This window comes from Bombina bombina, chromosome 7, assembly GCF_027579735.1.
Source record: "Bombina bombina isolate aBomBom1 chromosome 7, aBomBom1.pri, whole genome shotgun sequence".
NCBI lineage: Eukaryota > Metazoa > Chordata > Amphibia > Anura > Bombinatoridae > Bombina > Bombina bombina.
Genome location: NC_069505.1, coordinates 396,354,136 through 396,369,135, shown reverse-complemented (window position 1 = coordinate 396,369,135; position 15,000 = coordinate 396,354,136). Strand labels below are relative to the sequence as shown.

The window sequence follows — 15,000 nt, the reverse complement described above, 5'->3', positions numbered from 1 at the left end:
GAATACAATTTTAAACAACATTCAAATTTACTTTTATTTCATTTGCTTCATTCTTCAAATAGCCTTTGTTAAAGAAATAGCAATGCACATGGGTGAGCCAATCACATGAGGCATCTATGTGCAGCCACCAATCAGCAGCTACTGAGCCTATTTAGATATGCATTTCAACAAAGGATATCAAGAGAATGAAATAAATTAGATAATAGAAGTACATTTTGAAAGTTTTTTTAAAATGGCATGCTCTTTCTAAATCATGAAAAAAAACAAAAATTGGGTTTCATGTATGTTTAATTTAACAACTAGTTTATAATCTCTGCCTATGCTTAATATTTTAAAGAGACTACATGTGTGCAAGAGAGTTTCATTGAATTGTATTTCTGTTTCACAGGATTCCTGGGTGTACTCCTCTTTCCAAACGATGCACGCTCAGGACCAGCCAGTATGGTTCTGCTATCTTATATTCTTTTGCTACGCAATTGCCAAGGATATTTTCCCTACTGCACCACGTGTACAACTGTCATTTAGAGGTAAGCAAGATTCCAACAACTGTGTAATACCCACTGGGGAGAAGGGGGGTCGCTTTAAAATGGTTATGATTATACATTTCATTGTGCTCTCTCTATATATAGCCAGTCCTGTTCACTTAGGAACCCTACACTTGACCTGTATAATCAGGTTGCTACTTACCTGCAACTGGTTTAGGTTACACTTTTTCATCTATAATTAAAGAGTTACTGAAACTCAATGTCTATAATGCTGGAAGGGTTAATATACAGCGTGGTATTAATGCTGTACAAAGGGTGATAGCTGAGTGAGTTTGTTGGTAGTTAATTATTGCAGGTACAAATCCCCAAATCTGGAATACCAAACTTATTCTGAAATGTACATTTTTTAAATATTGTTGTTTTTTTAATAAAAATTTCAAAAATTACTATTTTTCTCTTCCTGCAATTCACAATCTTCTTTGCTTTTTTGTTTGTTTTGGTTTTGTGCTCTAAAATGCGAATAGTCTTTATTTAAACAGCAAATATTACCCTTCCGATTACAGTTCTGTACTTTCTGATGGTACTATGTATACAAAGGTAATAAAATGAGATAAAACCAGCTTTAGGTCACATATATAAGCTGCATTATGACATGTAAATATTGTCTAAATGACATAAGATATTGTTGTTTTCACTTGGCCCCATCCCGTCTCCAAACTGTCCCATTTTACAGATGCAAATATTCCAATATCCAAACCTTTTCCAGCCCGAAGCAGTTTGGATACAAAGTTTTCTACCTGTATATACTTTATTCGGAATGCAACTATGTTTAAAATACCATTAAAGGGTCAGTAAAATCTAAATGAAACCTTCCTGGTTTAGGTAGCGCTTGCAATTTTGAACAACATTCCAAATGAGTTTGATAATCTAATTTGCTTTGCTCTCTTGATATTGTTTATTGAAAAACATACATAGGTATGCTCAGGAGCAGCAATGTGCTACTGAGAGATAGATGTTGATTGGTAGCTGCACATATCTGCCTCTTGTCATTGGCTAAGCAGGTGTGTTCAGCTAATTCTCAGTAGCGCATTGCTGCAACTTCAACAAAGGATACCAAGAGAATGAAGCCAATTTGATAATAGACGTAAATTGGAACATTGTTTAAAAATGTAAGTTCTATCTGAATCATAAAAGAAACATTTATGGTTCATGACCCTTTAAATGTGGTTCCCATTGTAAACATTTTTTTTTTTTTTTTTTAATTATGTGAATTGCTTATCTGTACAAGGAAAAAAATACTGGTAATAACATTTTATGATACAGAGATATGATAAGCCTTAGTTATGTTTATAGACAAAACTCATGTAAAGATTTTGAGATTTATCAAGGAAATACTTCAAAAATTGTGTCTAGTTTATTTAGGGAAATAAATACCCTGTAATACATTAATTGATTTCAGTGATGTTTAGCTCCAAAGTACTGGAATATTGATTTTTGTGCATGTGAGCACATGGGAAAAAAAAAATTATTGAAGGGACATGAAACCCAAAATTATTCTTTCATGATTCAGATAGAGAATATAATTTTAAACAATTTTCCAATGTATTTCTATTATTTAATTTGCTTCCTTCTCTTGTTATCATTTGCTCTTGTTATCATTTGCTGAAAGGTTTATCTAGGCAAGTTCATGAGCAGCAGAGAACCTAGGTTCTAGCTGTTGATTGGTGGCTGCATAAATATATTGATTGTGATTGGCTCACCCATGTGTTCAGTTAGAAACTAGTAGTGCATTGCTGCTCCTTCAACAAATGATACCAAGAGAATGAAACAGATTAGATAATAGAAGTAAATTAGAAAGTTGTTTAAAATTGTATTCTCTATCGGAATCATGACAGAAAATTTTTGGGTTTCATGTACCTTTAATTTTATTTTTTTGTGCACAGTTGAAGTCTTGTTTCTTAAATAGCTAGTAATGGTTTTTGTTTTGTTTAATGGAACATAAAACAAAAAATAAAAAATCATGATTCAGATAGAACATAACATTTTAAACAACTTTCCAATGTACTTCTATTATCAAATTGTCTTCTTTTTCTTGTTATCCTTTGTTGAAAAGCAGGACTGTAAACTCAGGAGCGAGCGCATGTCTGCAGCAATGTATAATAGCAGTTTTGCAACAATGTTTTACATTAGCAAGAAGACTAGATGGCAGCACTATTTCCCGTAATGTAGTGCATGCTGCCTACCTAGGTATCTCTTCAACAAAGAATAACATGAGAATGAAGCAAATTTGGTAATAGAAGTAATTTAGAAACTTTTTTAAAATTGTATTCTCTATCTAAATCATGAAAAAAAATGGGTTTCATATCCCTTTAATTTGTTGAATGAGAGAAACTTCCTAGAGCAAGCGAGCCCACTGACTATTAACCTTCAAGACTAAAATAAGATCATTTTGTTTATATCCCCATCCAAACTAAAATTAAATTCTAACCTTTAGAGAGCAAAGGATGTTTTGTTAGCAGTTACATATGGAAAATATATAGCCAATAACCTACATTAAAAGAGCATGAAACCGAACAATTTTTGGAATTGATTTAGATTAGGGTTGCACCAATACCATTTTAAGACCGAGTACAAGTACCAATACTTTTTTCAAATACTCACTGTTACTTCTTTTTTAATGTCATATGACAGTTTACCAAGCACAATACAGACTAATGATTTAAGATAGCTTCTTTATAATTATGAACTGTAACTCAAAAGACATTTTGAAATAATAAAACAGTTTTATTTGATTGTTGTCACAAAGTTCACAGAACAAGTTTATAAATAAAAAATATTACAATAAAATATATTAATAATAACAACAATAAATAACAGCTGCAGCAGCTGGGGCTGGAATGCTACAATTTAAAGGGATGAGTACTGGTTGCCATTGGGTTGTAGGGTGCCTATATAACATCATTCTGACATTTGTATTTAAAGGGACAGTCTAGGCCAAAATAAACTTTCATGATTCAGATAGAGCATGTAATTTTAAACAATTTTCCAATTTACTTTTATCACCAATTTTGCTTTGTTCTCTTGGTATTCTTAGTTGAAAGCTTAACCTAGGAGGTTCATATGCTAATTTCTTAGACCTTGAAGGCCACCTCTTTTCAGAATGCATTTAAACAGTTTTTCACCACTAGAGGGTGTTAGTTTACGTGTTTCATATAGATAACACTGCTCGTGCACGTGAAGTTATCTGGGAGCAGGCACTGATTGGCTAAACTGCAAGCCTGTCAAAAGAACTGAAATAAAGGGGCAGTTTGCAGAGGCATAGATACAAGATAATCACAGAGGTTAAAAGTATATTAATATAACTGTGTTGGTTATGCAAAACTGGGGAATGGGTAATAAAGGGGTTATCTATCTTTTAAAACAATAAAAATTCTGGTGTAGACTGTCCCTTTAATACAAAGTAATATATATTAATTCTGAACAAAATATTTGGGAAGGAGTGTCCCAGTAATCCCCTTTAAGAAAAATGGGGCATTTGCATTCTACTGACTCAACAAAAAATAGGGCCGGTCTTTATATTTTTCCAGGGCTGCTTTTTATTCCCAGTCCAGCCCTGGCTAAGGATGTTCCTCAGAGTACAGTATGTTTTGAGCATAATTGTTCAAGATGAACTAGCAGTATAACAGGCAATCTAGCTATTGGAATTTTTTCAAAAGTTAGTGGCAAGTTCTTTTTAAGGAACAGAAGCATCTTTGCATGTTCAGCTATAAGTCTGTTTCTGCTATCAGTAAGGACGTTTGACACTAAGATGAAGTCTTTCACTTTCACACTACTGCATGTGGCAGAAAGATATTTGTGGGCCATTTTAACCAGAGCTGGAAATCTCAGTTTATTAACTGCCCAGTACTTCAGGGGTTTGCCTGAACCGAGGTACAGTGATCTCTCCCAGGTAGGCTTCCAGCTGTAAAGTAGCGGCTTGTGGAGCACTACACTGACGTACAATAATACAAATAACAGCAATTTGTATTGGCAGAACAGAAGTGAGCAAGTTTTAGTTAAAGGGACATGAAACCCACATTTTTTCTTTCATGATTTAGATAGAACATGCAAATTTTTTTTTTATATATTTTATTTACATATCAGCAATGATTCACAAAAACAAAAATATCAAAAAAAGAAAATCTCAGATTTGAACATTTAAACAATTCAATGACATTTTGTACTTCCATCAATCAATAAATAATTAATTGTTCTGCTGAAATTTTATCATTTAATTAGATAATCCCAACCCCCGCCCATAATAAAGAAGAAGAAGGAGAAAAAAAAAAAAAAGGGGAAAAGATGAAAAGGAAAGGAGGGAAACGGGGTGGGGCAAGGAGGGAACAAGGGGATCTCCTCTCCCCCCTCTCCCACAAGGAGCCACAGTGCGGCAGACCAAAGACGTGGTGACGATACCATAAAAAAGTTCAGCTAGAATACCCTAGATCATCTCGATCACGATGTCATTACCAGGCGCCCAGTAGCACCAGTTCTGAGTTTCTAAATGGGAATATTAAGTCATTAATCTCGGCCTCAGGCATTGACTTGATAAAAACTGACCATTTACCAAAGAATTGCCTGATATCTTCGTCTTTATTTAAATTGGTGTCTCTTTGTTCAAGTAAGCATTGTTTTTTCAGACAATTCTTGATCTCCGGGATAGATGGGGTTGCTCTCATTTTCCATTTTTTAAGAATAAGATATCTGGTTGCCAGAATCGAGAGAAGTATGAATTTATCGTATGGATTGTGATTCTTTGGGCCGAATATAATATTAAATTGCGTAAGGCCTAGAGGAGAGATTTTAAGGGTTTTATTAAGCCAGAACTCCAACTTCCACCAGAGATGCCTTATTTTGGGACAACTCCAGACCATGTGTATTAGATCCGCTGCAGGAAACAAGCATTTTGGGCATTTATTAAAGCTGAGATTGCGGATTTTGTAGCCCTTCTCAGGAGTGAAATATGCGTTGTGCAGAAATTTAACATGCATCTCCCACCAGGTAGCTGAGAGAGTAGCTTGGGCTACTTTAGAGATTGAGGATTGAACAGTTCTTATCTCAATATTAGATTGTGGAAGCAGTGTGTTCCAAAGGGAAGTAATTTTCCTTAGCTCTAATTCGTTTTTGCTAGATTTGATTAGCTGATAGCAGAAAGAAATGGATCTGATACCATTTTTAAACAAGGTAAGCCAGTTTTCCAGTTTGCCCAGGGTCCAGCTCCAGCCTGGCTCATTTGTTAGCTCGAGAAGAAGATGTCTGCTTTGCAGATATGCAAAGAATTCCTTATTGTTAATTTGGAACTCTGTTTTTAACTCATCAAAGGATTTGACACATTTTCTGTCTGGGTTCCAAAGCTGTATCATCTTAGTCAGGCCTGAATTGTGCCATTTCTTGAATATTGCGGAGTTTAAGCCTGCAGGGAATTTCGGGTTCCCCTGCAGTGGGAGATACTGAGAGACTTTGCAGTTTAAAGATAAAAGACTACCCACTTTCCACCAGGCCTTCAGTGGATTAGAGAAAGATTTGAGTTTTTTGATTTCGCCTGGTAGTTCTTTAGGTGGGCAATGAATTAAGGCTAACGGGAGGTAGGGGTTAATGATATTTTCCTCCAGTGGATTATTTGCAACATAATTACTATGAGGGATCCAGTCAGCTACCACTCGAATCAAGAAGGTGTAATTATATGATCGGATATCTGGCAGTGCAAGGCCACCGCTGTCTTTTGGGAGGGAAAGTTTACTCAGCGATATTCTAGGTTTTTTCTCCTGCCATAAGAATTTGCTAAGTGCACTGTTAAAGGAACGAACATCCCTCTCTAAGAGTATTAATGGGATGTTCTGTAGTAGATAGAGAAGCTTTGGAAGTAAGACCATTTTAAATAGGGCAATCCGACCAGAGATGGATAATGGTAGTGATTGCCAGTTTTTGAGTTTCTCCTTGATGCTTGCTAAGATTGGAATAAAATTAAGATCGTATAGTTCCCTGGGCGAAGAGGAAATAAAGATACCTAGGTATTTGAAGGATTCTCTAGCCACGGTGAAAGGAATGTCCAAAGGAGGGTTATCGTTTTGTCTGAGCCATAACAGCTCTGATTTTGCTTCATTGATCTTATAGCCCAAAAAAGAGCCAAATCTGGCGATGATGTCTAATAGTTTGGGAGTACTAGTTTTAATATCAGATAGATATAATAGTATATCATCCGCATAGAGAGCGATTTTTATGAGCTGGTTGCCCAGCTTAATTCCTGCTAATTGTTGTCTGACCATAATTGCCAGGGGTTCAATGGAGACGTCGAAGAGTAGGGGGGACAGAGGGCACCCTTGACGAGTTCCCCTTCTGAGGGTTATCTGTGGTAATGCAGTATAATTAATAATCAGGCTAGTGTATGGTTCTTTATACAGATTCATGATAAAGTTAAGAAAGTTACCCCTAAAGCCAAACTTAGCCAGAGAGGTGAAGAGATGATCAAAGTGGATTGAGTCGAATGCTTTTTCTGCATCAATTGAAACAATGGCCAGGTCTGGTGCGCCGCGGTCGCCCCCACCCTCCGACGTCCCCATGGTCCTAAAGTAGTCTGTGATGACTATGGCCTCTCTAATTTTTGCTGAAGAGTTTCGATTATAAAGAAACCCTGCCTGATCTGAATGAATAATGTTGGCTAAAGGTGCCTGAAGGCGCCTAGCAATAACAGAGCAGAAGATTTTATAATCTCCATTTAAGAGAGCTATGGGCCTGTATGATTCCTTGAGGGAAGGATCTTTCCCAGCCTTCAGGATTAAAATGGTGTTGGAGGCAGAAAAAGAGGTGGCTACTGGGCTACCTTTGACATACATGTTGTTATATAAGTTATTAAGATAAGGAGTGATCTCAGAGCTCATAATTTTATAGAACTCATTCGGAAGACCATCTGGTCCTGATGTCTTATTTGTGGCGAGGTCTGAAATTGTTTTTATTATTTCTGCGTCGGTAATTGGAGCGTTAAGAGTATCGGCCATTTCAGCTGATATTTTAGGGCAGGAGATTTCACTCCAGAATTGTGACGCTTGGGTACCGTCTGAACTCCTGCAGGAGTACAGATCTTGATAGTATCTGAAGAATGCCTATCATCAGGCTTATCAAGGAGAGTGCCATCCTGCTGGATGCTCTCAATAAGAGATGACTTTTTCTCCCTTTTGACCAGATTCGCCAATAGTTTGCCGGATTTGTTGCCGAATCTGTATATTCTGGCTTGGAGTCTCAGGTCCCTTTGTGTTTCCTGGAAGATCGCAAATGTATCTCTGGTGTTTTTGGCCCTGATATATTTTGCCCAGTTTATAGCTGATTTTTCCAATAAGAAGGAGTTATAAGAATTTATTACTGAATTGGTGATTTCTTTCTCTCTTAATCTTAATTTCCTGGTTCTTATAGCACTGTATGTTATGATTTCGCCCCTGAGAACTGCCTTCGCAGCTTCCCAGAATACCAAGGGGGAACCTATGTGACCCTGATTATGTTGGAGATAATCAGAGAATTTAATTTTAAGCCAATTTTTAAACTTTTAGAACATGCAATTTTAAACAACTTTCTAATTTACTTCCATTACCTAATGTGCTTCATTCTCTTGATATCCTTTTCTGAAAGGCATATCTAGATAGGTTTAGTAACTGCTGATTGGTGGTTGCACATAGATGCCTTGTGTGATTGGCTCAACCATGTGTATTGCTATATCTTCAACACAGGATATCTAAAGAATGAAGCAAATTAGATAATAGAAGTAAATTAAAAAGTTGTTTAAAATTGTATTCTCTATCTGAATCATGAAAGAAATTTTTGGGGTTTAATGTCCCTTTAAGTCTCTACTCCAGCTTAAAATGAAATGGGAACATGCAGTTTATAAAACACCACAAGATGGTGTATGGGTCGGAAGTTGAGGTATCGGTTAAAGTATCGGTGCATTTGCATGAGTACAAGTACTCATGCAAATACTTGGTATTGTCACCGATACCGATACTAGTATCGGTATCGGTGTAACCCTAATTTAGATAGACCATACAGTTTGAAACAATTTCCAATGTACTTCTATTATCTTCCTTCTCTTTGTATCTTTTTTTTTAAAAGCATACCTAGGTAGGCTCAGGAGCAACAAAACACTATTGGGAGCTTGATGCTGATTGGTTGCTACACATATGCCTGATGCAATTGGCTTTCCTGATGTGTTCATCTAGCTCCCAGTATTACATTACAGCTCCATCAACAAAGCATAGGATAGCAAGAAAATGAAGAAAATAATCTGATAATAGATGTACAATTGAAAGTTGTTTAAAATTATATGCTCTATCTAAATAATGAAAGAAAAAATTGGTGTCCCTTTTAAACTTGCCTCAAAACGTGCACTGCTTTGCATTGCTCAGGTCATGGGCACCGGACTGGCAGGGTTGGTGCCCATAGCCAGTCTACACCTAATATGAGGAAAACACCTGAGGGACCAGCTCCATCTGTTATTTCCAAAACTGGAAAGCAGGAGACTTTTGAAAGAGGCACAATATAAAGGTAGGAGGGTAGTCACCAGGAATCAGGTCGCTACCAAAAAAGACAGGGATTTCAGCACAACCTTTTTAAATGCTAAGCAAATGCAAAGCCCCACAAATTGCGGTATATATAATTTCTCAAATCACTCACCCACACTAAAGGCAAAGTAAACTTACTACTCATAAAAGGACACATTGAACCAAATAAAATAGTACACAGAGGGAGTAGCGCTTGAAACAGACATTGATGTCAATTTTATTATAATGTTGTTAGCTACTATGGCTGGAACAAATAGTATATATGCTGTAGGTATAAACTGACAACACCACCACTAGAGGATGGTTACATACTAAACGTAAAATCAGCCATCATAGTGACCCATGAGGATCTATGTCAGTTCAATAGTACTATAGTACTTTTAAAGATTTTACATTGTCTTATATTTATAAAATGAAACAAATAAAGTAGGACCTTTTTATGTCCCTTTAAAGCCTGCCGGTTTTCAAACCTGTCCTTACGCCTCTTTAACAGGCCAGAACTGAAGCACAGGTGAAATAATTAGCTGATCAGTAAACATGGTTTTTAACCTTCTCTCACCCAGTATAATCCTGAAAATCTGGCCTGTTAGGGAGGCCTAATGATAGGTTTGAAAACCCCTGCTTTAAAGTAATGGTAAACTTTGCATTTTTTTTAAATCAGGCCTGGAATATAAGCAATATTTTACTTTTAAGGACACTTAAACACAGTAGCATTGCTTAATTAGTAAATTAATAATAATAAAAAAAAACAATACAAAAGCACTATATTTGCATTTCAAATGAGTAGTAGATTTATTTTCTGACCAATTTTAAAATTAGTTCTATTTTCCCTCCCACTGCATCATGTGACAGTCATCAGCCAATCACAAAATGCATACACGTTTATATTTTGTGAATCTTGCACATGCTCAGTAGGATCTGGTGCCTCAGAAACTGTTTATAAAAAGATTGTGCACATTTAGATAATTGAAGTGAATTGGAAAGTTGTTTAAAATTATGTGTTCTATCTAAATCACAAAAGTAAAATTTTGGCTTGAGTGTCCCTTCTAATAAAACACTTTAACTTACTTTATAATCTAGCCATGCCATTCTAATACCCCATGCTCAAAAGTAATTTTTTTGTGAGCTAACAGTTTGAACTGTTTTCCAATTAGTGCTCTAGCTACAAAAAACAGTGCCATACAGCTAGAGCACTGATTGGAGATCAGTTCAAACTGATAGCTCACAAAAAAAATTAGTTTTGAAGTGGGCAGCTGGAGTCCGGGTTATTAGAATGGCACGCCTAGATTAAAAAGTAAGTTACAGATCAGAATTCATCTGAAGTGATCAATTAAAGTTCCTCTAAAATATTGCTTAGATTTCAAACCTAGTTTTAAAACATGTAAAGTTTTCTGTCATTTTAAGGACCTAGACATTCCCCCATTATCAGAAAATACAAATACATTTATATGGGCTTTACCTCATACCTAAGCATGTAGAAAGTGCACAAACGATCATTTGTATATACTACATGCTTGTTAACACATCTCACCTTAGCTAAAATAGTAAATGTGCAGGACTGGAGTTTCCACTAATCCACTAATCACTGTCTTGTAACAATTTGCAGTAAATTAGTAATGAATTAGGAAGTTTCCTGTCTTTAAAAAGTAAAGTTTTGTCCCCCCCCTAGTATTTTTTTTTCTTACTGGGGAAATCCCCCCTATTCGTTTGCAGAACTCCTAGGGTGCAGTGGATAGTTTATATAATTTCCTTCTTTGGTGGCCCTTTGTTAAAATTACCTAGAAGAAATATAATTTTTATTTATTTAATTGCTTTATAATAATCAAAATAGAGCTCACGGAGTGTCCTAAATCTTATTAAAAAATATATTTTATTTTTATATTTATATATATATATATATATATATATATATATATATATATATATATATATATATATATATTTAAAAATATACAAACCCCCAAGCTAATTTTACTAAAAATAAAAATGTAAAATTACATAAAAAAAATAAATAAAGCTATCCAAAATAAAAAATTGAAACCTAAACTAATACCCCTATAAAAATAATAAATCCCCCCAAAATAAAAACACCCTCTAATCTAATACTAAACTACCAACTACCCCCCACCCAACCAACCCCCCCAAAATAAAAAAACCTAACACTAAAAAAACCTAAACTACCCATTGCCCCTAAAGGAGCATTTGTATGGGCATTGCCCTTAAAAGGGCATTCATTTATTTTACTTCCCTTAAAAGGTCAATCAGCTCTTTTACAGCCCATTAAATCGCTAATCTTAAAAATAAAAAAAATTAAAAAACAAATTCCTAAAACTAAGCCCCAAATAGGTAATCAGCGTTCCTGAAGGCTTGTGGAGAAGGTCTTCTTCCAGACGGCTCCATCATCTTCTATCTTCATCCTGTGCGAATGCGGCACGGAGCGACCTATTGGCTGTTCAAATCAGCACAATAAGATTTCAGTAGCTCTCATCCTATTGACTGATTTCAAAATTTCAGTCAATAAGAATGCAAGGTACCCCAATAAATATGGGGTGCCTTGCATTCAATCTTCAGTGTGCGACGGACGATCGCATGAAAAGGAGCCTCCACACTGCTGAGGACCGCTGCCGCTGAAGACCGCGCCGCCTTCGATCTGGATGAAGATAGAAGATGATTGAGCCGCCTGGAAGAAGACCTTCTTCGTCGGACTTCAGGAACGGTGAGTACCTATTTGGGGCTTAGTTTTAGGATTTTTTTTTTTTTTTTAAGATTAGGGATTTTATTGGGCTGTAAAAGAGCTGAATGCCCCTTTAAAGGCAATGCCCATACAAATGCCCCTTTAGGGGCAATGGGTAGTTTACATTTTTAGATTTTTTTATTTTTAGATTTTTTATTTTGGGGGGTTTGGTGGGTGGGTTTTTTTTACTGTTAGGGGGATAGGATTTAGTATTTTTTTAAACGTAAAAGAGCTGTTTAACTTAGGGCAATGCCCTACATAAAGACATTTTAAGGGCTATTGGTAGTTTAGTTTAGATTAGGGGGTGTTTTTATTTTGGGGGGCTTTTTTATTTTCATAGAGATAAGATTTAAAAAAAAAATATTTTTGATAATTTTGTTTATTTTTTTCTGTAATGTTAGACTATATATTATATTTTTTTAATGTTAAATATTTTTTTTGTAATTTAATGTTAGGATTTTTTATTTTAAGTGTAATTTAGTAGTAATTGTGGTTAATTTAGGGGGTGTTAGGTTAGGGGGCTTAGTAATTAAATTAGTTATTTGCGTTGTGGGGGGTTGGCGGTTTAGGAGTTAATAGGTTAATTAGGTTTATTGTGATGCGGGGGGTTGGCGGCTTAGGGGTTAATTAGGTTTATTGCGATGTGGGGGGTTGGCAGCTTAGGGGTTAATAGTATAATTAGTTAGTTGGCGTTGTAGGGTTTGGCGGTTTAGGGGTTAATTTTGTAATTTATTTAGTTGGCGTTGTGGGGTTTGGCGGTGAACGGGTTAGGTAGTTTCTGTTGTGGGAGTTTAGAGATTTTTTTCTTAATACTTTGTGCGGGCGGTTCTTTTTTTTTTTTAATTTCTTGCGGGCGGTTACGTGTTTTTTCATTCTTTCGTGCAGGCGGTTACGTGTTTTTTCGTTGTTTCGTGTGGTTGCGTTTTTGTTTTTTTTAAAGGTTTCGTTTGCCTACCCTGCATCCTGGTGGATTCCGAAAATGGCAGGGAAGTGAAAGAATCCACCTGCCAACATTCCTTTGAGGATGCGTGTGCAACTGGCAACGGACGTGTTACAAATGCGATAATAGTATAGATGAGTGGTGGGGAAAATATCCTTATAGTTTACTAGTCAGGGGTTAAATGTTACTAACCAATATATATATATATATATATATATCACAGACACACAAACAACTTGCTTTGATACTGTACAAATGGTACTTTACTGGCTGTGAAGGGGTTAATCACACGTAGTTATGATCATTTCTCGTCCGCTCTGCTGGACTTGTTCCGGGATGATGCCAGTGGGGGAGGATGCTCCAATCAATGCAGGTTATGAAATCAGGCAGGAGACCTGTCCGTCAGGGAAAACACAGCCGGAGGTTAACCCCCTACGTGCCAAAGCAAGATAATCTTGTTTGTTGACTTGATAAACTTAGTGTTAGTTTTCATTAGTGCTTCCTGTTGTTATTCTGGCCTTTCTGGTTCTTTTGAGACTGATCATTGATGAGTGTTTTGCTTTCTTATAAAGCCCCATTATTTTATTGTTCTAATGAGGTAACACGCAGAGCCTTAAAGAGACAGTGTTCTGTAAAATGAATGTGTTTAAATGACTTGTTAAACCAGCTGCGGAGTTTAAAATGGCTTATTTTGATTTATTTGTATATGAAGCAACTGTTTTTGCTAATTTAAACCCGAACCCAGTAAAATGAGCTGATCTTGCAGGGAGAGCACACCACACTCTCTCTCTCTATATATATATATATATACACATGTACACATTGTGTGTGTGTGTGTGTGTTTATATACAGTGTATATATATATATATATATATATATATATATATATATATATATACTGTGTGTGTGTGTGTATATATATGTGTGTGTGTAAATATAAAATACACACACACACATATCTACAAAATCATCTTTATCTTATCTATCACTGTATACAGTGAGACCAATACTTAGAGAGAACAATGAAAGATGAATAATACCTCTGTCTGTGTAACTCCCCACTGTGAGTGGATTTCAGCTAAATCTTCTTGTTTGTTGTTTTTTCTATGACCAGTACTTAAAGGGACACTCAAGTCAAAATAAACTTATGATTCAGAATAGATACAGCAGCAGTTTTAAGACACTTTCCAATTTACTTCCAATATCAAATTTTGCACAGTCTTTTTATATTCACTTTCTGGGGAACAAGATCCACAGAATTAGGCTATGTTAAATGATGAATTATGCAAGAGTGCAATATGCTTGGGCTACTAAAATGTTACTTTGGCATCCAAATATTTCTGACAAGTATAATGTTTTGCCCAGCATATCCTCATAACCCTCTTCATCTGACTGTCAAAATAACCATCACCTGTCCTATTAGGTACCAATCTGACTTCAAAAGATGTCAACAGCTTGGTTCTATTTTACATACTATAAAAACTAATACAAAAACCATAAGCATTTTATCCTATTTATTTATGAAAAACAAACAGCAGTTATCAAATACACAAGTTAGCTACAACTAGTGAGATTTTTGCATTTTTGGTCTGCAATCAAACCATAGAATTGAGTACAGTTACTGACAATATTACTTGCCCATCGTCTGACATCTATTCTAATCTAAAAACATTTTTTACTTATTCAGAGATTGTCTCATACCACTATCATTTGGTTTCCATACACCACAAGGGGTATATATACCCTTAGTGAAGAACCCCTGTCCTAGAGATTTTTAACAGAATCATCAGACCTTTTCAATTAAAAGGACACTCAAGTCAAAATTAAACTTTCATTATTCGTATAGCACATGCAATTTTAAACAACATTCCAATTACTTCCAGTAACAAAATGTGTGCAGTCTTTTTATTTTTACACTTTTTGAGTCACCAGCTCCTACTGAGCATGTGCAAGAATTCACAGCATATACATAAATGCATTTGTGATTGGCTGATGGCTGTCACATGGTATGTGTATGCATTTGTGATTGACTGATGGCTGTCACATGATACAGGGGGAGTGGAAATAGACATATCTTTAAAATTTGTCAGAAAAAAATCTACTACTCATTTGAAGTTCAGACTAAATGCTATTGTATTCTCTATTTATCATGCAGGTGTTTATTAAGCAAATATACTGTATTTACTGGTAGTTTAAAAAAAAATTTTTTAAAGGGAGATAAATCCCCAAAATTTTATTTCATGATTCAGGTAGAAC

The 15,000-nt window shown here is 35.6% G+C and overlaps 1 protein-coding gene across 2 annotated transcripts in view; it reads left to right on the top strand.

Annotated features, from left to right (window-relative positions):
• The window catches only part of SEMA3F (semaphorin 3F), a 165,039-nt gene that overhangs the window by 36,424 nt on the left and 113,615 nt on the right, over positions 1-15,000 (top strand). For both annotated transcript variants that reach the window (XM_053721143.1, XM_053721142.1), the window contains exon 2: positions 389-527. In XM_053721143.1, the coding sequence (XP_053577118.1) occupies positions 419-527 (109 nt within the window). In that variant the 5' untranslated portion in view covers positions 389-418. The remainder of the gene's footprint in view (positions 1-388; positions 528-15,000) is intronic.